This window comes from Schistocerca piceifrons, chromosome 1, assembly GCF_021461385.2.
Source record: "Schistocerca piceifrons isolate TAMUIC-IGC-003096 chromosome 1, iqSchPice1.1, whole genome shotgun sequence".
Lineage (NCBI taxonomy): Eukaryota > Metazoa > Arthropoda > Insecta > Orthoptera > Acrididae > Schistocerca > Schistocerca piceifrons.
The window spans coordinates 841,166,909-841,192,773 of record NC_060138.1 but is presented as its reverse complement, the minus strand read 5'-3'; the positions used below and the strand labels follow the sequence as shown (position 1 = coordinate 841,192,773).

The 25,865-nt window shown below is 41.3% G+C and overlaps 1 protein-coding gene across 5 annotated transcripts in view; it reads right to left on the bottom strand.

Moving 5' to 3' along the window:
- Positions 1-25,061, bottom strand: part of LOC124715145 (glutamine amidotransferase-like class 1 domain-containing protein 1) — an 88,241-nt gene extending 63,180 nt beyond the window's left edge. For 3 of the 5 annotated variants that reach the window (XR_007005646.1, XR_007005647.1, XR_007005645.1), the window contains exons 1-3: positions 24,900-25,053; positions 11,148-11,224; positions 528-633 (exon numbers count right to left, since the gene is read on the bottom strand). Coding sequence is in view for 1 of the 5 variants with exons in the window: in XM_047243078.1 (XP_047099034.1) it covers positions 528-633; positions 11,148-11,224; positions 24,900-24,966 (250 nt within the window). In the remaining 4 variants the exon portion in view is untranslated. Of the gene's footprint in view, positions 1-527; positions 634-11,147; positions 11,225-24,899 lie in introns of all 5 variants that reach the window. The other 2 variants (XR_007005648.1, XM_047243078.1) reach the window with 2 other exon arrangements.
- Positions 25,062-25,865: the final 804 nt, after the last annotated feature.

The following is a 25,865-nucleotide window of genomic DNA, read 5'->3' as shown; positions in this document are numbered from 1 at the left end:
ACTCCACAAATGATAATTACTCCTCCCTTATTGACTGTTCGTATTATACGTAATACACAGTATTAGGATTCAGAATAAACATCTAAATACAGATGTAACACAATTAGAGCAAATGACTTCAACTGCAAATGCAACTGATGAAATGTAAATTTATATGTATAATTAACTGAACAGAAACCAGAGCTATCTGGCTATGGTGATTCATGCCACTCATCATCAAGGTTATTAGCGACTATAAATATTCGTCATGGCTTAGTAAATTTTGAAATCAATATAATCTTACTTTGAATGTTTCGAAACAACAGTAATAGTCATAAGATAAAAGAACTCTCTGTATAAATATGAAATAGTAAGACATAAAAGTTTCCTGATTTGGTAGGTCTTGCAACATGTGTTGTCAGTCAATAACTATTATATTTATAACTGAAATTAATTTAACAAAATACTCTAAAACAGTCTAATATTAATTAAAGGCAACTCTCTTACTGTGGAATGATCACATGATGTGTTATTAACCTGAAGCTCACCATCAATTATTTCCAGTGATAGTGGTACTGAAAATGGTTTTGAACGGAAATCATTCAACCATCTTCGACTCTGTTCATCTTGATTTATGAATTCTGGTGTTCTGCCCTGAAAAGGAAAATCATGGCTCAACATCAATTAGAAAGTACAATGTATTCTGAAAATCTGAATCCTTGGTCACATACAAAAATTCAGAAGAAAACAAAGATGCTAGATGTTCAATAAACAAAACAGCAAAATGTATTTATTACAATTAAAATAATGAGAAATTTCAGACACTATGATTCAATAAGGTTTTCTCTCTCTCTCTCTCTCTCTCTCTCTCTCTCTCTCTCTCTCTCTCTCTCTCTCTCTCTCTCCCCCCCCCCCCCTACAAATAGGTTGTTTCAGTGAGATAAGTGAAAATGACAGTTTTTGATTTACTGTATGGTATTCAAAAGCAGATCTGTATGGCTTTGTAGTGCCACTGAGGCAAAGTTCAGAATGGGCCCTTGCCGATTCACAAATATTGTTAAAAGTATACTTGAAAATTTGTGAGGCACAAAATGACTGAAGGCTCCTCAAAGGTAACAGTAACTATCATTAGTTTACCAAGTAAACTTTCCAATGCATTTCATGCATATATCATTTTTTAAGACTGTAGTTAACAAGGAATATTATACTCACTATTTAATACATAAACTTTATCTGGTTAACATGGCACATTACATACAAAACACCTTTCAGTATGAGGCTTATTGTTGTTTCCTACAGTTATCTAGGTTTTTCTCTCATTTTGCATATTATTAGCATTTTAAGAAAACAGGAACTATCTTTCTGGTTGATCTGCTCACCAGAAATTAAGTTCTACATCACTTCCAAGTAGTGTACATGCAAAAAGCGACATTTTCCTAGCCCAAAGTAGTAGTGGAGAAGCCGGCCAGTGTGGCCGTGCGGTTCTAGGCGCTTGAGTCCGGAACCGCATGACCGCTACAGTCGCAGGTTCGAATCCTGCCTCGGGCATGGATGTGTGTGATGTCCTTAGGTTAGTTAGGTTTAAGTAGTTCTAAGTTCTAGGGAACTGATGACCATAGATGTTAAGTCCCATAGTGCTCAGAGCCACTTTGAAGTAATGGAGAAATGTGTGTTCCTGTACACATAGACAATTTAATATTTGAATGCAAGAAGTGACAATTCCATGAACCAAATTGTATGGTGTACAACAAATACAGCAGTAGATGCTGAACAGTTTCAGGTAGAAGAACTTTGAGGAATGACCATTGTCTTGGAAGACACAGACAGTAATCCATGAAGAATCAGAAAACACTCTTGAAACAAGAAGTATATGCAATCAAAACTACCCATCAGAAATAACTTGAGAGAGAAACTAACATATTTTTCAGAACTGGACAGGAACTTGTTGTATCCAATGTTAGAGGAAATTCAGTATTTACTATCCACAAATTAACACATCATGGAACTCCAACTGGAGACACATGGCCAATAGCTCAGATATCTTATCGAATCCCCTATCATTTACACTATATTGTAGAAGAAAGTATTCAAAAGCAGTTATATGTGGGAATTATTCAGCCTCCTACTACACTGTGAGCGTACCAGTTATAAGAGTGCCTAAAAAAAGTATTAATGGGGAAAAATCTTATCACATCTGCGCTGATATGTGGGTAATGCAGCATTTTAAAGATGTTTTGACAAAAAATACCTCTACTAGCTTATTAGTACTTTGCAAAACTGTTTATTCTGTCACATAATGCCAGCAATTAAGCTACTGGCTGTATTCTAAACCAGAGACATGACAGTGTCAATAAACCAATTGGTTATGCATCTCGACAGCTTAACAAAGCTCAAATTAACTACAGTACTCTCAAGAAGAAACTGCTAGCTCTGATAAGTTATATCTTTATGGCATACATTTTACAGTATCCACTGATCATGCTGGACTACTGTGGCACCAAATTAAAAGACCCGAGTAGTCTATTAATGTTATGGATCCTAAAACTTAGAGAGTATGATTACAAATTCATAAGCCCGCCAAATCACCAAAAAACAAATGCTCTAAGTAGAAAAGTCTGTGTGTTGCGAGTGGCGAGTGGACAAGGTCCTCACAGCTGAATTGAATGAGGCACAGGGAAAAGATGAGGAATAGCAGCAACTTGTCACACTGCTAAATTTATGTTCAGATATGATGTTTTATGCCACAAAACCCAACAGCAAAACCAAATGGTAATAGCATGACTTATATGCCATGACAGTACTCATTCTTGCCTTAACAGGATGTGGGCAAGAAATGCCTATACAGCCACTAAATATTGGTGGACATGACAACAGTGTGACACACAGAATTATACACACCTGTAGTCCTTGTGCATGACTTTCCAGCTGATTAGGCATAAAAATCGGTTGAAAACAATACCCAAAGCTTCCACACCCCTTGCAATAGCTGTTTTGGGCATTCTAGAACCACTTCCGCAAACACAGCAAGAAAATAAGTATGTCTTATTGGTCACCCATGTTTCCTAGTCATGGCATCGATTGTTCACGTGATGACAATCTTTCTTTCCACGAACAATACGAGACTGGAATAGAAGGGAGAACTGATAGAGGTACTCAAAGTACCCTCCGCCACACACCATCAGGTGGCTTGCGGAGTATGGATGTAGATGTAGATGTAGATGGTAGAAACTAAGGCAAAAACATTTGTTACACATTCGGTTCCACCTTTTGAATGTCCTAGTTTGATACAGATCAAACGACAAGTTTCACATTTTCATTGTCCATTGAAGTTCGTAAACGTTTGAGAATCAACAGATAAAGGACAACATATTTTCAACCTACAGCAAAGGAAGGAAGGAAAACTGAGTTTAATGTCCCATCAACATTGTGGTCATTCGAGATGGAGCACAGGCTCAGATTACGTCAAGCGTGGAGCAGAAAATTGGCTGTGCCCCTTCACAGGAACCACCCCAGATTTGCCTGGATTGATTTAGGGGCTTCACAGAAAACCTAAATCTGCATGATTGGACCCAGATTTGAACCGCTGTCCTCCCAAATGCAAGTCCAGTGTGCTAGCCACTGCACCACCTCAGTTGGTCGGTTGGATTAAAAGACAGGGAAAGGGACCAAACTACGAGGTCATCAGTCCCTTGTTCTGAATAAAACAAAGTCACAAGAGTGAGAATAAAACAAAAATCGCAAGAACGATGAAGGGTAACAAACATGTAAATGAACAAAAGGGGACAAGAAAACCACAGAAACATCAGAAATGGGATGAAGAGATTAAAACAACAAAGCAGATTACCGTGGCTGGCTGACCATGAGAATAAAAAAAGGAGAAGCCAGAACTATGCAACACATTAAAACCTCCACCCTAGAAGCACTAGGGTGGAGAACACAGAGGGACGAAGGATATGCGCTAAAACTTAGATCAAATGATAAAACCCATCCTCATTAATAAAACGTAAAACTAAATCAGCCGATGAGACGTTGTCAGATAAAATTAGTGGCAATGAGTCCGGTAACCCAAGATTTCATCGCTGGGCAGTCAAAGTGGGACAGTGCACCAGAATATGGGCCACTGTCAACCGGGTGCCACATCGACATGGCACAAGAGGTAACTGTATGTCTAGCCTGTTTGGCCAGCCTGTCAGCAAGTTTGTCGCTTGGGATGCCGACGTGTCCTGGGGTTCACACAAACACCACTGAACGACGATACTGGTCCAGGGCATAGATGGATTCCTGGATGGATGCTACCAAAGGACGGCGAGGGTAGCACTGGTCGATAGCTTGTAGGCTGCTCAAGGAGTCAGTACACAGAAGAAACAATTCCCCGGGGCTTGAACGGATATACTGAAGTTCACAAGAGATGCCCACCAGCTCTGCAGTGAATACACTGCAGCCACTGGCCAAGGAATGCTGTTCAAAATGGCCTCTGTGGACATAGGTGAAGCCAACATGACCATCAGCCTTCAAGCCATCGGTGTAAACCACTTCAGAACCCCAGAACAACTCAAGAACTGAGAGGAAGTGACAGCGGAGAGCGGCAGGAGTAACTGAGTCCTTAGGGTCATGCAAAAGGTCCAGACAAATCTGCAGCCTGGATGTACACCATGGAGGTGTATGCAGATGGGCCTAGATAGGAGGTGGTAAAGGGATGGACTCCAGTTCAGACAGAAGGGATCACACGCGAACCACAATCGTTAGCCCAGACCTGGGCTGCTGACGTGGGAGATGAACTGCCAGGGGTGAAAAAAGAAGACAGTAATTTGGATGCTCAGGAGAACTACTAATGTGTGCAACAAAACTTGCGCTGGATCTGCAATGGAGGGACTCCTGCCTCCACCAGGACACTGGTCACCAGACTCGTTCTAAAAGCTCCCAACACTAGATGAATGTCACACTGGTGCACCCCTGGGGGAAGCCCCCCTGACATGGAGCCAGTAGGCCACGTGACTCCAGGACCCAACCCAACCGCCAACACCACCATACATTCCAGCAGCTTACAAACAACATTGGTGAGACTGATGGGGCGATATCTATCCACATCAAGCGGGTTTTTCCCGGGTTTGTGCACTGTAATGATGGTGCTCTCCCGCCACTGCGATGGAAATGCACCATCGCAACAGATCTAGTTGAAGATGACATGGAGACAGCACTTGTAGTCAGACAAGAGACATTTAATCATCTGATTGTTGATCTGATCCTGCCCGGAGCAGCATCGGCGCAATGTACAAGTGCGCTGACGAGCTCCCACTCCTTAAATGGGGCATTATAGGTTTCACCGTGGTGTGTAGTGAACGGGAGGACTTCCCTTTCCATTCGCCGTTTGAGGGTGTGAAAGGCTGGGGGTAGTTCTCCAGTGCAGAGACTCGAGCATAGTGTTGAGCAATCGTGTTTGTGTCGGTACATAGCACGTCACTGATGGTAACGCCAGGGACACATGTTAGGGTCTGGTACCCAACAAGACATCTGATCCAGACTTGGGAAGGTGACATATGGCACCCAATGGTCAACACATACCTCTCCCAACACTCCTGTTTCCATCATTTTATAAGCTGGCATACACAGGCACGGAGCCGCTTAAAGGTTATCAGGTGCTCTAGGGGACGGTGCCGCTTATGTCGCTGTAGAGCTCGCCGACACTCTGTAATTGCCTCAGTGACTTCCAGCGACCACCAAAGGACTGTCTTCCACCGGGGGCACCCTAAAAAGCAATGGATCACATTTTCTGCCGCAGAAACGATTGTAGCAGTCATCTGATCGACCACTGCATCGATGTTACCATGTGGGTGAGAGTCAATGGTGACATCAGAGGTGAAAGTTTCCCAGTCTGCCTTGTTTAAAGCCCATCTGGGCAGGCATCTGTGGGCCTGACACTGGGGCAATGACAGGAAGATGGGAAAGTGGTCACTACCACACAGGTCGTCATGTGCTAACCAGTGGATAGATGGGAGAAGTCCTGGTACGCAAACTGATAAATCAATGGCTGAGTAACTACCTCAAGCAAGACTGAAATGTGTGGTGGCCCCAGTATTTAAGAGCCAGAGATCGAACTGTGACAGTAAAGTTTTGAAATCACTGCCTGAGCCTGTAAGCACGGTATCACCCCACAAGGGGTTATGGGCATTAAAATCTCTCAAAAGTAGGAAAAATTTAGGGAGTTGATGAATCATTGCAGCTAATACATTCAAGGGTAATGCACCATCTGGAGTAAGATATACACTGCAGATAGTTAATGCCTGCATCGTCAGTATTCTGACAGCCACAGCTTCTAGAGGGGTTTGAAGGGGCACAGTTTCACTACAGACTGAGTTTAGGACATAAATGCAAACTCCACCTGACACTCGATTATAGTCAATACAACTCATGTAATATACCTTATGGTCTCGGAGGGTAGGGTTCCACATTGCTGGGAACCAGGTTTCCTGGAGGACAATGCAGAAAACAGGTGTAAAGCTTAACAGTTGCCGTAGCTCAGCCAGGTGATTGAAAAAACTGTCGCAATTCCACTGGAGGACGACATCATCATGAGACTGGGAAGGCATGGAACATTCAATGAGGCAGTTTATGCCTCAGGGTCACCTGCTGCCACCGACTTATTGCCTGAGCAGTCTATATCCATTGTGTCTAAGGGTCAAGTGAGATCCACGTCATCAGTGGATGCCAGAATCTCCACCCCATCCTCAGGGGCAGAGCTTGTAGGTAGCAGTGGTGTGGGTGCCACCGCAAGTTCCTTGTTCTTGGGGGGGGGGGGGGGGGGGGGGGGGGGGGTTGTCTTCTATTCCGATTTCTCGCGCTATTCCTTGAGTTTCCCTGGCTGGGAGGACTTCACTGAATCAGTCTCCAGGACTGAGGATGAGCGTGAAGCCCTACAACCAGCTGCTTTTGGGCTCCTCAGCCACTGGCAGATGTCATCTTTCCCATTAGCAGAAACCCGGCAAGAGAATGACCCAAGTGACCCCATCCTAGCGAGAAGAGCCGAAGAAGCCTTACGCTTCTCTGACTCAGAAATGGGAACTGAAATCCCCGATGGTCAGGGGGGCGGGGAGGGCGGGGGGCTGTTGCTCCAGAAATAGGTGGTGCGGGGGCAACAGGGAGGGAAGTGGCCCCCCACCATCAAGGGGGCAGGTGTAGTCACCCGGTTCTGAGAGGTGACAGGAATTCGAGGAACTGATGGGGCGACAACTGTTCTCGTAGCACCGGCGTATGAGGTCATAACCACAGGATGCAGGAGCTCAAATTTCCTCTTAGCCTCAGTGTAGGTCAGTTGGTCCAGGGTTTTATATTCCATGATTTTCCTCTATTTCTGTAAAATCCTGCAGTCAGGCGAGCAAGGTGAATGGTGCTCTCTGCAGCTGACACAAATGGGAGGCGGGACACATGGAGTATTGGGATGCGATGGATGTCCACAATCTCGACAGGTGGGGCTGGAAGTACAGTAGGAAGAGATATGGCTGAACTTCCAGCACTTAAAAGCACCACATCGGGGGAGGTATATATGGCTTGACGTCACAACGGCAGACCATCACCTTCACCTTCTCAGGCAATGTGTCACTCTCAAAGCCCAAGATGAAGGCACCGGTGGCAACGTGGTTACCCCTCGGACCCTGATGGCTGCGCTGGGTGGAATGAACACCTCGACACTCTAAACTGGCGTGCAGCTTGTCGTCAGACTGCAAAAGGTCCCTGTAGAATATAATACCCTGGACCATATTTAAGCTCTTATGAGGCATGATGGTAACAGAAACATCCCCCAACTTGCCACAAGCGAGTAATGCCTGTGACTGGGCAGAGGACGTTGTTTCTAGCAAAACTGACCCAGAGCGCATTTTGAACAAGCCCTCCACCTCCCAAGACTTGTTCTCCAAATGTTCCACAAAAAACTGAGGCTTCATGGACATGAAAGATTCCCCATCAACTCTCGTACATACAAGGTACTGGGGCGAATAAGCTTCACTGCCATCCTTAGCCTGGTGCTCCTCTCATAGTGTGGCCAAGGAGGGGAATGACTTGGGGTCATATTCCTTAGCATTGAATTGGCGTGCAGCTTGTCATCAGACTGCAAAAGGTCCCCGTAAAATATAATACCCTGGACCATATTTAAGCTCTTATGAGGCATGATGCCCGCTTAGAGACTGCTGTATGCAGACCACCAGCAAGAGATGACGTACTACGCTTCACGGCGTGTCAACCGGCCTGATGCCACCCACTCCGACCAGGGGCCCTCCCCATGGGCGCCACCCAGCCGCAGCAAGGGCCACCTGGCAGGATGGCCATTGCCAAGAGTCCCGATGCCCCAGGGTGACGGGCATCTACTCCTCGGCATATGTGGGGAGTTAACAGTGCAGGCATAAGCAGAGCAATCCCTGCGTTGTCAGGGGGCTACAACCAACAGGGAACATGGTGGCCTCACCACAACGGACTGGCTAACGTGCTGGATATGAGGTGCGAAGTAGTCCATGGTCATTGTCAGCACAGAAAGTGACACTGCATAGTGCATGGTGGAAAATGCACCCAGGAAGGTGTCCTTCCACAAGAGATGGAGACTGGGTGGGACTGCAATGTGACAATGAGAAAGAGAGCTAAAGATCTCAATGCACAATGGACATAATGCACCATGTACGGCGCCCTTCCCCAATTGGCTTGCTCTTTGGGAAAATTTTGGAGCATGCAGGTCAAACCCTACAGGGGACCATCACATAAAGGCCGAACAGTGAGAGACTCCTTTTAGTTGCCTCTTACAACAGGCACGAATACCTCAGAACTATTCTAACCCCAGGACCTACAGGGGGAAAACCACCTCACTCAACATCTTGTAGTGAATGGAAATGTGGAGCACAGTCACAAAAGCATAATTATGATGCTTTCTTACTAAATTAATAAAACCTGGAATGACTGGATAGGTATTTGCCATACACTGTACCTGCCTAAAACAGATGAATCCATCAGTTGACTGGATGCACCCCCTATAATGTTATGTACAGGTGAAAAATGAGGTCTCTATTTGAATTAGAAAAATTACTAGTGGGTATTGATTCAAATGAAGTCAAAGGATTAACACGGAGACTTAAAACTATATGGCAAAATGTCTGTCACAATAATTCATGGGCAATTGCTAGACAAATAGAGAGAGGTAATAAAGGTGCAATATTACCACCCTAACAACAGGATGACTGAGTTCTATTGAGAAATCCTGCAATTAAAAAGGTGAAAAAACAGGAAATTCTTACCACATTATGGGGGACCATATCGTACTTTGCAGCTCACATCATATGTGAAGGTTATATTTATTAGACTTTGTTATGGCAGAGCAGGCAGGATGGCCACCCAATCCACTGTAACGATCCTGGCTACAGCTGTTGGCAGTGGAGGGTGGCTTGGGGTGGAACATTTTTGCTGGTAGGCTTCCGTTGCCTGGCTCATGAGGACCAGTGATGGCAGTTAGTAAGCATGAAGTGAGTAGTAGGGCTCCAATTCAACCCTTGCACCCAGCATGTTAGATGCAGGACCGTACAGCAAATGGTCCACGAATGAAGCTGGCTGATGCTGTAAGAAGCTTCTATAGACTCCATGATGGTTGGCGACTCAGGAGAAGTCTCCAGCTATATGCCCTTTGTCAGTTGGGCACCTGCTATTTACGTGTGCCGGAACCAGACATGTCATCGTGTAGACATCCCATGCATTATGCAGTCCTTCTGACACTACGATGAAGTGGAGTCCTGAATTTCAGTAAAACCCTGGTTGCCAATCAGTGGCCATATCAACATGCTGGGAACTGATAGGAGATGTAATGCTGAAGCAATACTTGTGGCAATTGGCGACAGTGATGTAGTCATCAGGCAACAGTTGGCTAGCAGTTTTATACCTCCGTTTCCACTATTCCCTGACTCATCACTCACTATTGCCTATACCTCTGCACCATATCCCTGAAATTATCCTGTACACACACCATTCCCTTCACAGTTTCCCCTCTTCCTCCAACATATTTCCCCCTCCTTATCGATTATTCCACATCATTGTGTACTGTGCACAACTACTGCTGCTTTTGGCCAAACAAGGTCACTCATGACTGTCCCATGTGCCTGCTGCCTCTCCTTTATAATCGTTAGGAACCCGTCTCTAACCCTCCCTCCCACTGCCTACTTTCTTTACCTTCTTCTACCCCCCCCCCCCCCCCCACCACCACCCACACCTACCTTCATGGCTACATTGCCCCAGCTGACACCTGACTACAGCAGCGATATTTGGGTGTGGGGTTGTGTCAGGCGTCAGGTAAACTTGGTGTGTGTGTGTGTGTGTGTGTGTGTGTGTGTGTGTGTGTGTGTGTGTGTGTGGGGGGGGGGGGGGGGGGGCAGGGGGGGGTCACGGGGGGGAGAGGTCACGGGGGGGGGGGGCAAGTGGGGGGTAGCACACTATTACCCCTGAAGCCGGATTCACTTACTGAAAGATAGCAATGCTCTCATTCCATTATTTACATTTACTATGGCAACTGGTGTACTGTTAATATACAGGGTGTCCGAGGAGGATTGGTCAGTATGAACAAGTGCTCATGGCTCTTAAGGAATGCATTTTAGAGCCCTTGTTTACTAGATATTTTTGCTTCGAATGATCATTCCTGTCATATCCCCGAATACTGACCATTCCTTCTGAAACACCCTGTAACTTAAGTAGGCTTTCTGAATTTGACAGATTATTTTCAACATGTACAATTTTGCAACTGTACTTACAAGAACAGGCATTTCTACTGGCACAATGTACATGTGTTTGTATCGAGGAGTCAACTTATGTTGTACTCCCTAACATCTATCACACTGCATCTCATCCTAAAAATAATTGCACTGTGAAGTCAGGAAAAGGAAATGAATTTTGTATCGTAGCAGACCTATGAGAGCAATTTACTGTATGATACTACTAGCCATACATTAAGCAAATATGAAGAATAAAGATGATATGAATGTACTTCTTCCTTTGTTTAAAGGTTTATCCTCTGAAATGCACCACTTACATTTCTAACCAAATGAATAATTTATGGGAGAAATAACAACAATATGTTTAGTAAACTAATGCACTCAATAATTTATTCCCAAAATTGAATATGAAAATCTAAAGTAGTTTTCAGTACTTACACCAGGTGTAGCCAACTGGACTGTGAATGCAGAATGTGTCAGTGTGAAACACTGTATGAACGACTGTGAAGAAACACCTGCAAATCAAAGTAAGATGCTATGAAGAAAACTGTAAAGTTTCCCAGAAATAAACAGGCCACAAATCTGTTTTCAAAATAACATATTTTTGGGTGTCTCAAACAACAATCCAAATGCCTAGTGAGTATAATATACTATGAACCTCTACTTAATGCTGCAACATGCATTAGAAAGCGAATGTACCTGTTTGACAGGCTGCAAATAAACTGTATGATCTAGTGGCGTGTACTGAACTTTTCATCGAGGTAAGCAGTTACAAGAGAATAGATTGTTTTTAAACATGAAATTACATTTTTGATGAATGTGTCACAAAACTCAGACCTCAGCTGCCCTAATAGATCCTTTTCAGCTAAGTGTCGAGTGGGTGTGCCTATGTACAAAGTGTGCCAATCACATAAAACAGTGGGTGTGCCTATGTACAAAATGTGCCAATCACATAAAACATTTTCTTGTACCATTCCACTGTTATTTTAAAATTGTGAGCCCATACCTTTTCCTTTATTACTGGGTTAGCTAACACAGTGATAAGCTGTGTTGTCATACATCCAAGTGAGGAGCAATAATATAAAATAAAGAGCGAGCACAGTGAAAAAAAACTAAACTATGATCCATGCATGAAAATGACCATGATTCCAAGCCATCAGCACAATCTTACTCTGAGCCAGTTATCTATGAGATAATTAGTAATCAAATAAGTGGTTGGCAGGGATCTGATGCAACTGTTCTGTTTAATGATTCATGTGGGTCATTAGTGTGGGGTAACACTTGTATGTGGCAACAGAGTGATATAACAAAAGTTTATTTTGTTATTGTTTAATTAAACAGTGATGCTACTCATATAATATAAGTTTATTTGATCACTGTTTAATTAAGCTAAGATTAAACTGCGAGATTTTGCTCATACACGATTACCCCCAGTAAAAGTAAAATGCGCACCCATGTATGTTATGAAAAATGGCCTGCCCATTTGAGGATTAATAACAAAGCTAAGTTTGGAAGCTGTTCTTAAGAATGTAAACTACAAATATAGGTTTTTTTATTTTTCTCTCAGCTGAGGGCAGTGGATGCAGAAACAAAAAACTGTTACAGTAAATCCAAAGAATGTTGTTTGCTTCCCTGCTCAACCATTCTGATTTTGTATCTTTGAAGTTTTCTCACTACACTACAGAAAACTCTTGAATGTGTCACTGTGTAAGATTACTACTTTTGCTTACACCAATGATGGCTTGACTCAGTAGCTGATGATGCAGTCATTGCAAGCTATTTGTGATCCCATATTACATTTCCATTTGGTTCTCACAATGAAAACGGCATGCTATCAAACAAGTAGAGGTTTTGTGTTTACACTCAACTGACATGACATGTCAATGAGACAGCTGCAAAATTTTCCAGAGTCATCCTGTCTCCTCCTAAGGATGTGCCCTTTCTCTTTGTGTACTTTTCAGTGGGAGTTTGGTTACATGCAGCAAACATGAGATGTCATTTCTCTTGTCAAACAAATGAGCGCACCAACTTATACAAAGATACATTGGAATTCATTGTGGCGAGTCCACAATGCTCCCAAGTTGTGACACAATCTGATACAAAATACTGAAACCAAAGAATAATCAAATTGAAAAGTTTAACTGTTGTCATTTTTATTATCTGACTTCTGTAAAAAAAAATTAAATTAGTAAATATGAATTTAGCCTAATTGAAGGGGGTCTGAAAACCAGACTTTTGATGTCTGGCCGGGACATTCGACCAGATACCATAGTTTTTATTTTAAAACCAGACATTTGGCAACACTGCAGTCAGCTATCTACATGAAAAGACATACTACTGTCTTAGTAGTTCCATAACGGAAGTGCATGACAACTAATTTGAAGTTCACATTCACATTGTCCTAACTGGCAAAATAAGTGGACTTTGTTGTCTATTTAAGGATTACTTTCTTTTTCATGAAATTATACTCAATTATTATTATCTAGCATTATAAGATAAGCCTACAATACTGTCACATTATACTTTTTAGAAATCTGCCAAATCAATATCTTTAGCTTTGTAGTGAACATGAGCTTAGCTGCCTGGTCACAAAAAAAGACCAAATAAATGAGAAGGGAGATGTTTGTCATGAGATTCTGTGATGACGAATTTCACAATATTAGGGTTTTAGTTATTTTTCCTTTCTTTTTCTCAGGCTCTAATTGGTACTATATTTCAATTTGAATGCAGCAAACAGCTGAAGGACTATTCCAGGGCAAAAACGAAGATTGCAGTACCACCCATCTGCTTTGACCCGTGATGCCATCAAGATGATTGACACCCCCTACTTTATACTACTTTATTTATTTTGCGTTCCATAGATTCTGGTAGTGAGTGAATTACAAGGATATGGAATGTGTCAAGCTGTACAGAGTTCAAATGTAACTTACATGACAATAAAAATTACAATGTAAATAAGGTATCAACTAAAGAGCAGATTTTGTTAGGGACACATGCTGTGCCATGGAGCAATTTGTATGGCTGGAAATGAAGCACACACTTTGTACCCAACGACAGAACTGCCAACAGTTCTATTACTACAATATAACCAGTTTCAACAGTCTTAAACTGCCATCACTAAGGGAAACTATAAAGATAATGAGGGTAGAGGGGACCAAGGAAAGGGGGGGGGGGGGGTGTACAATTAATTTCATTGAATCATAAAAATATAAAATTTCATGTACCTTATGAAACCTGCTATAACACTGTCATGTTACATTACATACGTCAAAGCATTAAGGGCACTCTAGACGTACACATATCTCGATAAAAAAAAACCAGTTGGTAAACTGCACACAGCTGATAAAATCCACATACCATCCATACATATCAATGATGATTGTGACTCTCTCAAGCTTGCCGTAGAGCTCTACTGTGCCAATGGAGTGTTAACCTCTAAAGGTGGCAGATTCACTAAAAAGTTACCTATCTCCCCACTGGATGGCATATGTAGTGCAAGCTAAATAATAACATGCCATGGTTACAAGCAATGAATAGTGGTACATGAGAAATTAAGTAGATTTTTCAAAGTGCCCAATACAACAATCAGGAATGCCACCTGACAATACATATTAAAATTAGCATGGGCGTATGCTCCATATAAAATTTGTAGTTATTACACACTGTGTGTTTACTGACAGTGAGAATTTCATAACAAGTTCCATAAGGTATGTGAAATTTTGTATTTTATATAATCGGTGAAATTTACTGCAGCGCCCCCCCCCCCCCCCCAAATATCTTCATGTTCTCCCCTTAGATCAGATGATGGCAGCATAAGACTGTTGAAACCAGTCATCTTGGAACAATTAAAGTGTCCACACTGTGACTGTGGTGTAAGAGTGTGTTCTCATGCCCCCCCCCCCCTCCCCCTCCCCCCCAAGGGCATATTCTTAATTAATAGAAGGCAAGCTACTTTCAAAACATGGGCTATGCAGAATATATTTTCTATAAAGGATCAGCATATGTTCAAAGGTTTGAATCCAATTGACCACATTGTATCAAGTAAATTGAGAAATGTTGGCAAACATGTTTGACTTGGTCAAAAACAACTGAAAGTTGCTATACCACCCATCGGCTTTGACCTACATCATAACTGTGTTGCATTGTGTAACACAAGCGAAGCGATGCTTATCGAACCAGGGAAGAGTAATGGTGCTGTGGCAAGACAATACCTCGACGTTATTAGGAGTTGTTCCTGGTTCACTACATTTCTTCTCTTTTTTTTGTGTGGGAATGATGTGGCAGCCTAAATATTTTCGTCAGCTTTTATGTTTTTCATTGTTCTTTATTGTAAGAAGTGTAGTGTGGTAGTACATAATTTTCTTTGAGATGTGGTTATCGAAATTTATTTTGGAGATGTTCATAATTTTGTGGTTTGGTTTCGTAGTAGTTCATATTTAGCTGTTTACAGTAGTGGCTATAGTGAAGGGTGATATATTCATTTTGGTCTGGTTTGTTTATGATGACAGTTGCTTCTGTTAGTAGTGGTTTTCTGGTATTGTGGACATAGTTTGAACAATATAGGTCAAGTGACTTGATTTTTGGGTTAAAATTCATTTTGGAATGGTGGTGTAATTCTTATTGTTGTATATTTAGTTTGTCCATGTCCAAAACCCTGTACTTGCCTCAGTTGTCCCATTAGTATAAATCTACTGCTGCAGTTAAATATTTAGCATGTTGCTTGTTTGTGGGTGTAATGAGAAAGGTCACGGTCGTCAAACTGTATATACTTGGAATAGCGGTCTTCGCCATCTTCACTATTGGTAATCCCAAAAACTCTATACGGCATGTTCAAAGGGTCATTAGATTACATTAATAGTTATTCCATATATCATGAATGCGACATTTCATAATTAAGTGGAATGTGTCAGTTTAACATAAGTTTTCTTTCAACAACATAATTAATTTTTTTCTTAACATTGGCACCAAACAGACCATTCAAATATTGTCTCTAAAGAAGTCAAGTAGTGCAGTTGCCATAGTGTAGTGGTTATGATACAAGATTGTTGCATGGAGGGTTGTGAGTCCTAAACTCACCTTAACTGTAAAATTTTAATTTCCAAATTCTGTTCGAGTACATTCTAGAAGTGTCCACAAATAGCAAGAACCACTGTACTGGAATGTTCTGTAGCTGTATATATACCGTATGTGTTCTGGCCGGAGGCAGTTCGCTTTGCGCTCTTGCATGTGCAAGTGCTGAATAAACCTTCGTTAAGTGAAGTTAGTGTTCGTCATTCATCCACTTACACCTTTCTCTATGAGACAATATAATAAATTTTCTAGAGACCAAGAAGCTTATGTTAACAAATCAGCACAGGTTTGGAACGTATCATTTGTTTGAAACTCAGCTTGCCCTTTTCTCACAATACACTTGGAACTATGGACAAAGGGGAATAGGCAGATTCCATATTCCTAGATTCTGAAAAGCATTTGAGATGAAGCTCATGTCAGATTGTTAACAAATGTAAGAGTATATGGAATAGAGTCCCAGATATGCGAGTCACTCAAAGATATTTTTAGTAATAGAAGCCAGTGCATTGTCCTTAACGGCAGTTGTTCATTAGAGATAAGGGTATCGTTTAGAGTGCCCCAGGGAAGTGTGATAGGACCACTGTAACAGTCTATGTACATAAATGATTTGGTGAACAGAGTGGACCGCAATCTATGATTGCTAATAAAGCTTGTGTATGGCAAGGCAGTGAAGTTGAATGACTATACAAGGATGCAAGGTGACTGAGATAAAAATTTCTAGTTGGTAAGATGAATTGCAGCTAGCTCTAAATGTAGAAAAACGTAAATGAATGCAGATGAGTAACAAAAAAAACCATAATGTTCAAGTACAGCATTGGTAGTGTCCTGTTGACACAGTCATGTCATTTAAATATCTGGGCACAATGATGCAATGTAATACAAAATGAAAAATGCATGCGACGATTGTAATAGGGAAGGTGAATGGTCAACTTTGGTTTATTGGGAGAATTTTATGAAAGTGTGATTCATCTGTAAAGGAGACAGCATATTGGGTGGTAGTGTGACCTATTCTTGAGCACTGCTCGAGGTTTGGTATCCATACCGAGCCCGATTAAAGGAAGACATCAAAGCAATTCAGAGGCAGGCTGCTAGATTTGTTACCAAAACATTCAAACAACACAGAAGCGTTATGGAGATGCTATCAAGAACTCAAATGGAAATCCCTCGAGAGAAGGCGCTGTTCTTTTCAAGGAACACTACTGAAAAAATGTAGAGAACCAGCATTTGAAGCTGATTGCAGAACGATTCTGCTGCTGCCAACATACGAGGGTCATTTTTAAAGTAAGAACCAATTTGTAATGGAGTAAGGAAAACTTTATTTATGAACATAAATTGTATCACAGACTACAGTATGCACAGTTTTTCCACTTTTAAACATAGTCACCATGAACATTTAAACATTTCTCAAATTCTGGTACCAGCTTTTGGATCCCAGCATAAAGAACTCTGCCACCTGACCGTTCAACCAGTTAGTAACACTTTCTTTCAACATGCCATCATTTTCCAAGCGCTTCCCACTGAGAAATTCCTTCAGTTTTGGAAACAGATACAAGTCTGATGGTGAAGTCAGGGCTGTATGGCGGAAGATCCAGTAATTCCAAAATGAAACTTGTGCAGTTGCATCTTTGCTGCAACGTGAGGCCGACGACTGTCATGAAGCGGAACAATGGTGTTAGAGAGCAGTCCCCACTAGTGATTTTGAGTACCGTAGCGCTCCTAAGTTTCACAGTACCACTTAGCATTTATTGTCGTTCCTCTTCGCAAGTAGTCAAGCAGAAGGATGTCTTTCCCGTTGAAAAAAAAAAAAAAAAAAAAAACTGTGGCCATAATTTTCCGTGGTTTCGGCAGAGGGTTTGAATGATGCAGCTCACTGGATTGACGTTTATTCCCTGGAGTGTAGTGCACAAACCACACTTCATCACGTCACAACAGAATGTGACTCAAGAGCTTGTCACCATTCTTGTGATAGCACTCCAAAAACATTTTCGGCATCCATCTCGCACACTTTTTTTTTTTAGTAAGTAACAATGAGAAACTATTGCTCTTGATATTTGTGGAAATTTCTGATACAGCTTGTCAATAGCGAAGTGCCTGTTTTGGCCAATTGCATCAACTTTTTGTGTCAAGTCTTCATTCATGACAGCAGGCCATCCAGATCGCTCATCATGAACATCTGTCTGCCCTTCATGAAACTGCCCACGCCATTTATGCACATTTCCATCATTCAGCAGGACCAACTTGTTTTGCATTTACGAACCAAATGTCTGAGCGCACTCCACATTCAGTTGGATTACTCATCAACATGGTGACAAACAAAACAATATAACCATACAACCAACGGCAGAAGATACGTGAAACGTAATGGTGGCATAATGAGAGACTAGCCTAGAGTGGCCGACTGTGAATGGACGTCATGTGACATGATGCGCTTTCGGTACTTACTTTAAAAATGACCCCTGTACATGTCGCGTATGGATCACGAAGATAAGATTCGACAAATTAGGGCCTATATGGAGGCATATAAACAGTTATATTCCCCTTGCTCTATTTGCAAGTGGAACAGGAAAGAAAATAACTACTAGTGATATAGTCTGTGCAGAATATGGTGGCATATGTGTGGTGACCAATTTTTGTCCCAAGTGCTGGGTGAATTCATTCGTTTCTTCAGAAAGGGAGGTTGACATTGTCCACTTTCAGCCTGTTTCCGACACACTGCAATGTGAGAATCGAGGCACACACCCTAAAATCTTTCTCAAATGATTTTGCAGAAACTATTCAGTAAAAAAATTTCATTTTTGCGTTATGCATAGCTTTGTGTGTCAGCTTGATGATCAGGTGCTCATCATTTCGTTAATGGTTACAGTTATTGTAATATTTGCAATTAAGTAAGCCACTGCGCGACATTCGAAAAAGTTTAAACTGAAAAATAGGGGTCACTATGATTTTGCGTCTGATGCATATTACATCACACATTGCTGCACATAAAATTTAGCTCACATATTGTATTTTCGCTTAGAGTTGGGTGGAGGTCTACATAGCACCAAGCTCAAGAAAATTGATCCAATGTTACACACTAGTTTGCGATCGTGCCTACCAGCGATGAGGCCAGAGTGAAATGTCCATAACATTTCTCATATTTCATAAATGGTTTGAAATATCAATATGAGATTCTGGCAAATGATAGCACGCAAAGAGGAGAGTATCTTGCCGCATGGTTATTATGTGAAACTTCATTACCTACCATGTTACTCCACTAGCTAAAAACTCTTTTGATGAAAGATTGTAGTTTTGAAGGGACATCAATGACTAGTGAAATGAGACATGATGTAATTTTGGAACAGCATACATGAAGACATTACATGTTTACTTTTATACCGTGAATATACTTCTTCATAAGCTACTGACCTTACTCGTCCTCAGTTCCTCACTTAATTTAATAAACCATTGTTACAGAATTCTCTCGAATTGCGTCTGTATAACATGTTGGTTGGGTGGAGCTGTATACATTCTGCTGTATTTTGACAAAAGAAGCAAATTTTAACACAGCAACAAGAAAAGTGTAGATGCCAATCACAATTCTCCACTCACAACACTTCTCTGAAAGTTACAAATGGTTAACAAGAGAGGCAAAACTAAATCGTTGCTTTTGTTGCATTTTCAGTGGAATTCTTCTTAGATACTAACCAAAGCAGAGGTGGCACTAGATCTTTTTGGATGGTCACCGTGTGAATGTGGGCATGGAGGGGCTCCACTTAATATTTACACACACACACACACACACACACACACAAAAAAAAAGAAAAAAAAGAAAAAAAAAAAAAAAAAAAAAGAAAGTTTGAACATAGGATTCAGTTTAGAAAGGCACTTCCTCTCCAGCACACCACATTTCCCTTACAGTATCTGACCGCAACCGCCTCCATAAACCCCCCCTCCCCCTGCACACAAACACACATGTGTGTGCTGACAACTTAACGTCCACCGGCCACATTATTCTGTGGGCACTGTACTGGGTTCCCCCCATAACGCACCGCACACCAGCTTGTGGAACATGTATGTAGATGTGGACGATCAGTTTGGTGTTCCTTAGAGAACGGTGAAAAAACATGAAAATTGAAAAATGGCACCAGTATTTTGGCTACGCCAGGGGGGAAAAGAAAGCAAATATAATTGAAAATTTAAAATTAAGATCATCCAAAATAACCTCCAATTTGACAGGTCTTCATTTCATTAAAATTAAAATAAAAAAGAAGGCACCCTTAACCTATAAAAGAAAGCCTGAAATCTAGTGAAGTAACTGTGCCATTAGATTTTGCAAAAAATATTCAATTTTCAGGATTCAGTGCAATGTTTTCATGGGCAAAAGAGTCAAGCTAATAAGTACTTCACAGCGATTCATTTTGTTGCAAATAAACACACAGTATAGTGACAAAGCACCTGCATTGTAAGTGACAGAAGGTACAACAAAATGTGTCAACTTCATGAAACAGATAATCACTGAAATGCAAAACATTGTTCATTTTTGTGATAGATTTGCTGCCCACTACAAAAACTTCAAAAATTCTATTTGTACATGCAATTATCACTAAAATACTGGTATTAAAGCTCAACGGAACCTCTGGTACCAGCCATAGTAAATCAGCTTGTCATGAGATTGGAGGAACTCCCACACTGCTGGCTGCAAGGGCTACCTTGCAACAGCCAATGGAAATCCAAATTTGATCTATACGCATTTTACCACCTAAACTTGACAAAAACAAAATTTATTTTTGTTGACTAGTCTCAGAATTGTCTGGGACTGGGCAAGGAGGTGGTTTTCTTCTGTACTTAATGTCACTATAACAAGACAAAAATCATATGTTTCTTCCAACTGATTTAAATTACATGAATTCCCGGAAGACTTGCTGTTTTTTGTTTGCCAACATTTAAGACTCTGTGCAGTATCAGCCAGAACTTGAAGCTACAGTTTTACAGTCGGGTCAGTATACTGCCTGCATTTATGGAGAAAAAAAAAAAACTGCTGCTTTGGTAAGGTTTGTGAAATTTCACTTGAAGAACATGATGCTTTGATTGGTTTCAGCCATACTTGTGACCCTTGATGTTTATTTTTCCCGGTAGGTATACCTGGATCTATGAAAATTTACTCTTGAAACCTGTCAATTCCTGAAGCATTCTCTTTGGATTAACATTTTAGTTCTCCAAATGTACTCATTCAAGAGTGAGGTAAAATTTAAAATGCTAAAATTGTTATTCTGACAATATAGGTCCAGCTCTGGATTCATTAGGCAATTCATCTGTGTGGCTTGGAAACATCTTTTTAGCAACCCAATAACAGGCTTGAGTAGCTTGGGAATGTTCCCCAACTGTGGGTGGACATGCATTGCTATCTCTCCCTTCAGAGTGCAAGAGGAAACAGCTGTAGTAGACAAATTCAAGTTGGTGCTCCTAGAGAGCTCCAGAATCATCAACGAAACCTTGCTTACGATAGATTGAGTTGAATTTACAAGCTAACACAAAATAATGGGAACAATTTTTAAGATAACCTGTGGAACAGTGTGCTTCGCAATTGTGTTTAAAGCTGTAACTTTTGCTCAACAAAGTACAACAGGATTTTCTTGACATCAAAATATCATTTGCCAAATCTGGGGTAGTGAGGTGGGGATAGTTGTTAATATTGGTCAACCTGACACTGACTGATGCACTAATTAAGCAGTTATGGTTCTTGAGAGATACTGGGTCAATGGAAGCGTCCAATTCCACCCGTCAGCTTTGACCTGTGACGTAAGGCTGTTGTGGCACGTGACGTCATGACGGCGTGGAGTTTAGTTTGTGAGAGTGGCGTGTTTGTAGGTGTAGTTTCGATGGATCGGTGGTGCTCTCTGGTGGTGTGTTGTGTGTAAGGTGATTTTTTTGGTTTAGTTTGCGTGTGTGGCATGTTTATAGGTGGCGTATTGTTGCGGTCGGTGGTTCTCTCTGGTGGTGTATTTATAGGTAGCGTGTTATGTGGTGTATGGGGTTCATTTGCATGGTAGCACTGCACGTGTGTGGTATCGGTGGTGACTGCTTTCAGCGGAATATTTTTCAGCGATTTTGGTTTTGTTATGTCAACATTATTGTAGGTTTTTTTTCTGTTCGTTGTGTGTGAATTTTGGTAAATTGTTTTGTTTATGTCTTTGGTAGGTACAGATATGACTGACAAGGTCAACAGTTTTCGGTTGTCGACGATAATGGGGGAGAGTGCATTACCTCCAATAAAATTTCTTCAGCTATTCGGCCTATTGGCTGAAGTTGTGAAGTGTTCAGTGTGTCATGAAGAAATGAGGCTTACTAAAGTTCCGGCGTCTCGGACCAGGGGTGTCGTAAGGATAACTAATGGCGCTCCATTAGGCGAGGTTCCTGGTTCAAGAAGTCTAGGTTGGGCATGCGAGAAATTGTGTTAATGACGTATCATTTTTGTTATAAATCCTCTCACAGTTTCTCTGCGCATGAGGTGGGTGCGAGTGAGAGAACGGTGCTTGATTGGTATTCTTATTGTCGTGAGGTGTGTTCTGAACATATTAAGTACAGGGGTACGTTGCGTGGGCCTGGTGTTGTGAAGATTGATGAGTCACAGTTTGGGAAGAGAAAGTATAGGAGGGGTAAGTCTTAGGTTGATTTATGGGTGTGGGGGGCTGTGGTATCGGGGGTTTTCAGAATGGGTATTTAGGGTTTTGGAGGGCCGGACAAAAAGGGAATTAGTGGGATTGATTGAGGATTTTATTAAAGAGGGTACCACTATAGTTTCAGACGCATTTTCTTCTTATAGGGGGTTGGGTCAGCAGGGGTACAATCATTTAGCAGTGAACCACAGTGTTGAGTTTAAGAATTATGTGACGGGGGCCCGTACGAATACTATAGAAGAGTTTTGGGCAGCCGTTAAGTCAGCGATTGGGAGGGGAAAGAGGCGCTCTTCTAACCTTCAGTCTCATCTAGATGAGTACTGTTGGCGGAAGAGCGTCCCTGAGGGCTATTGTATTTTTAGTGTTTTTTTATCGGTGGTTAGTAGGATGTATAGGCCGAAGGTTGTGGGTTAGTTAGGTGTTGAGTGGGGGGCAGTGGCTGTGGCTTGCGGGGGGGGGGGGGGGGGGGGGGGGGGGGGGAGTGGAAGTTTTATTTGGGTGTGGTTTTTTCTGTTGGTTTGTACGTTTTTGTTTGTTTGCGCGCACGCAGGGGAGGGGGAGGGAGGGGGGGGGAGAGAGAGAGAGAGAGAGAGAGAGAGAGAGAGATTGATGGTTTTTCGATCTATTTCGTGTTTGTTGTCATGTGTACATGATGACGTCAAAGGAGCGGTATGGCAGTTGTTGTGAAAGGTTGTTTCCGCCATACTGGTGACGTTACTGGTCAAAGCAGAGATTAACACATCCAGTAAAACAAATATTACCATTATTCAGTTGCAAGTGGAGATTCCTAACATAAAAGTCATTAGCCTACTGTAAAATAAATGAAGTTTTGTGTGACAGTTATACTGATCCAGACTCTAGAAGATAAAGTGATGACACTGATTCTGAGCAGGAAACAGAAGATAATGATGAGAGGCACTACAAGAGGTGAAGAAGGCCTAAATGTGGAAAATTCACATCACACTGACTGCTACTTTTACAGCACAGGTAACATCTGATGGAGAAACTCAGAGCAATTGCCACGATAGTGACTGCTACTCTTACAGCAGAGGTAACATCTAATGGAGAATGGCAGAGCTACTTAATATCAGAATGCAACAAAATAACATTGCGCTGCAGGTTCCTGGACTGTGAATGATCAAATGCGAGTTACTCTCTCTTGAAGAAGTCAATTTTCACATAAAAATATGGTCTTCATGTGAGAACCACTATAAGCTCACTCGTATTTACAGCAATCTTCAAATCTAGCAACAAATCATAATTTTTACTCTGAAATGGTCATTTTTAGTGGCACTACGATAAAGAAAATGTTGTTTATTTCAGGAACAGTACAATTTGAAAACTGATCTGACAGGGGGAAAAATGCAAAATGATGCAGTCTCTAACATCAACAGTTATTTTCAAGGCTGTAGTGTGTGTGTTCACAAAACACTTGTACCTCTTAATAGTGTATGTAGATTTCCAGTCTTATAAGGTATAGAATAAATGTTATATGTCAAAACTTCATACTTAAACAGTGCCTTCATTCATTCAAGGAAAGACAGAGATAGACAACATTTCTCCACGTGAGAAAGCGATCTATCACAATCAGTAATTAAGACTGACACTGAAATATCACTACAGACAAATGGTTCGGTTCAAATTCGCTTGTAAATGAGCTTCATCACATATGAATGTAGGAACTTTGAAGAAAAGTAAAACTGAGATCCCTTTCAGTTTTCTCTTAACACAGTACATACAGAGAATGTGTGGTTCAATGCGAACTTTACTTTCATACAAACCAATCAAGTCAAAAGTTGTTATTTTTGATTCTTTTATATACACTTCTATGGCGGCTGATCCTTACACTGGAAAGGTATCTATTTATTTTTTATGATCTGACTAAAGCTGGTATCAATGGACTACATCGGAACTATGTGAACTACGAAACCTGGGGGGAAAAAAAACCCTCATGGATGGCCAATGGTGCATGCATCGATTGAATTTTTCACTAATTTTGATATCTTTTCTAAATTTCTTCTATATTGTTGGCGCCGAATAAGAATAATTATTACAAGATCCACTTTTCTGGAACCCAATTTGGTTTTTCCTTCTTGAGTTTAGCTTCATGTTAAGTTTAGCTATCACGGTTTGAATACATATTCCCTAATTAAGTTCAATGATCAATTAAAAAAGTAAGATGACGATATGTATTCCAATACAAATTACTGTAGTCTTGCCACGCTATGCTACAGGACATACTGCAACTCGTATCAACAGTTCCATTATATCGTGTAATACTTGATGGCCTTTAATATAGGAGCATAAACTATTATGTATAAGAAAACAGCAGGTCTATAAACGCATATAACATAAACAGAAACAAGCATATATTCGCTAAAACACCAAGTTGCAATATCACATATTGTTCAGTTCGGTTGAGCAGTAAGTTTCGCTTGAACAAATAACCAAAATATGGCAATACCTCCTGCACAACTTGGTAAAACAATTAAACAACTTATACGCCCACTCCCTGCACTTGTACTTGTCATTTTCAATATACGGTTTTAAATTTTGTTTAGCTCCAAACCACTTCCGGCCTCCGGGGAAGATATTCTGCATCGAAATGCGTGTTGACAGCAAGACGGCAGTGTCACTTCGTCCAAGGAGTGCAGACCACAGTCTATGTTAGACTGTGGTGCAGGCTGTTTATTAGGTTTCGTATGATATCCACCTGTTATGATAACCACCTATTCTGATACAGTTATCTAAAACAAAACTGAAATTATTCATTAAAGGTCAATTCACGAAGGTTGTCACGTCAGAGTGTATTCCCACTGTCCGTCGAGTCACGTCACGTCACATTAAGTCAATTCAGGTCACGCGATCTCAACTCGTATTGCTGTCCTCAACCGTTCTCACGGGGGAGCTGTGGTCTTCGAAATATGATTATTAACTGTTTTTGGGCGGGCAGGACACACTGATGTCACATCACACCCGTCCCGTCCATCTACGTGGTACCATTATATGTTGCAGTTAATACTTACACGAAAATGATATTTATCTGACTCATATGGTTCACTGATTGCCGAAACAGCCTGTATATTACAAGAGGAAGACAGAAGTGCGAAACAACGCAAAAAAGAGTGTGGTTCCGGAAAATAATACCATTACATGGTCCAGAAGGGAATTTCACACATACTACAAGGAGCTATAGAAAGAGGAATCTGCATTAATAATTATTTTAGAAGATAGAAGCACCAACTTTTTCATTTGTTATGTCAAATTGCTCCCAGAATTTCTAAAAGGAAGACAGTATTACACACTGCTATCACACCCCATAAATAATGGGTTCATTTAAATTTAGTTGTCATTCCAGGGCAAATTTTTGTGCAGTAGACGTATCTCAACCAATATCCTTCCCCCCCCCCCTTTTCAAGATTTCTTTATC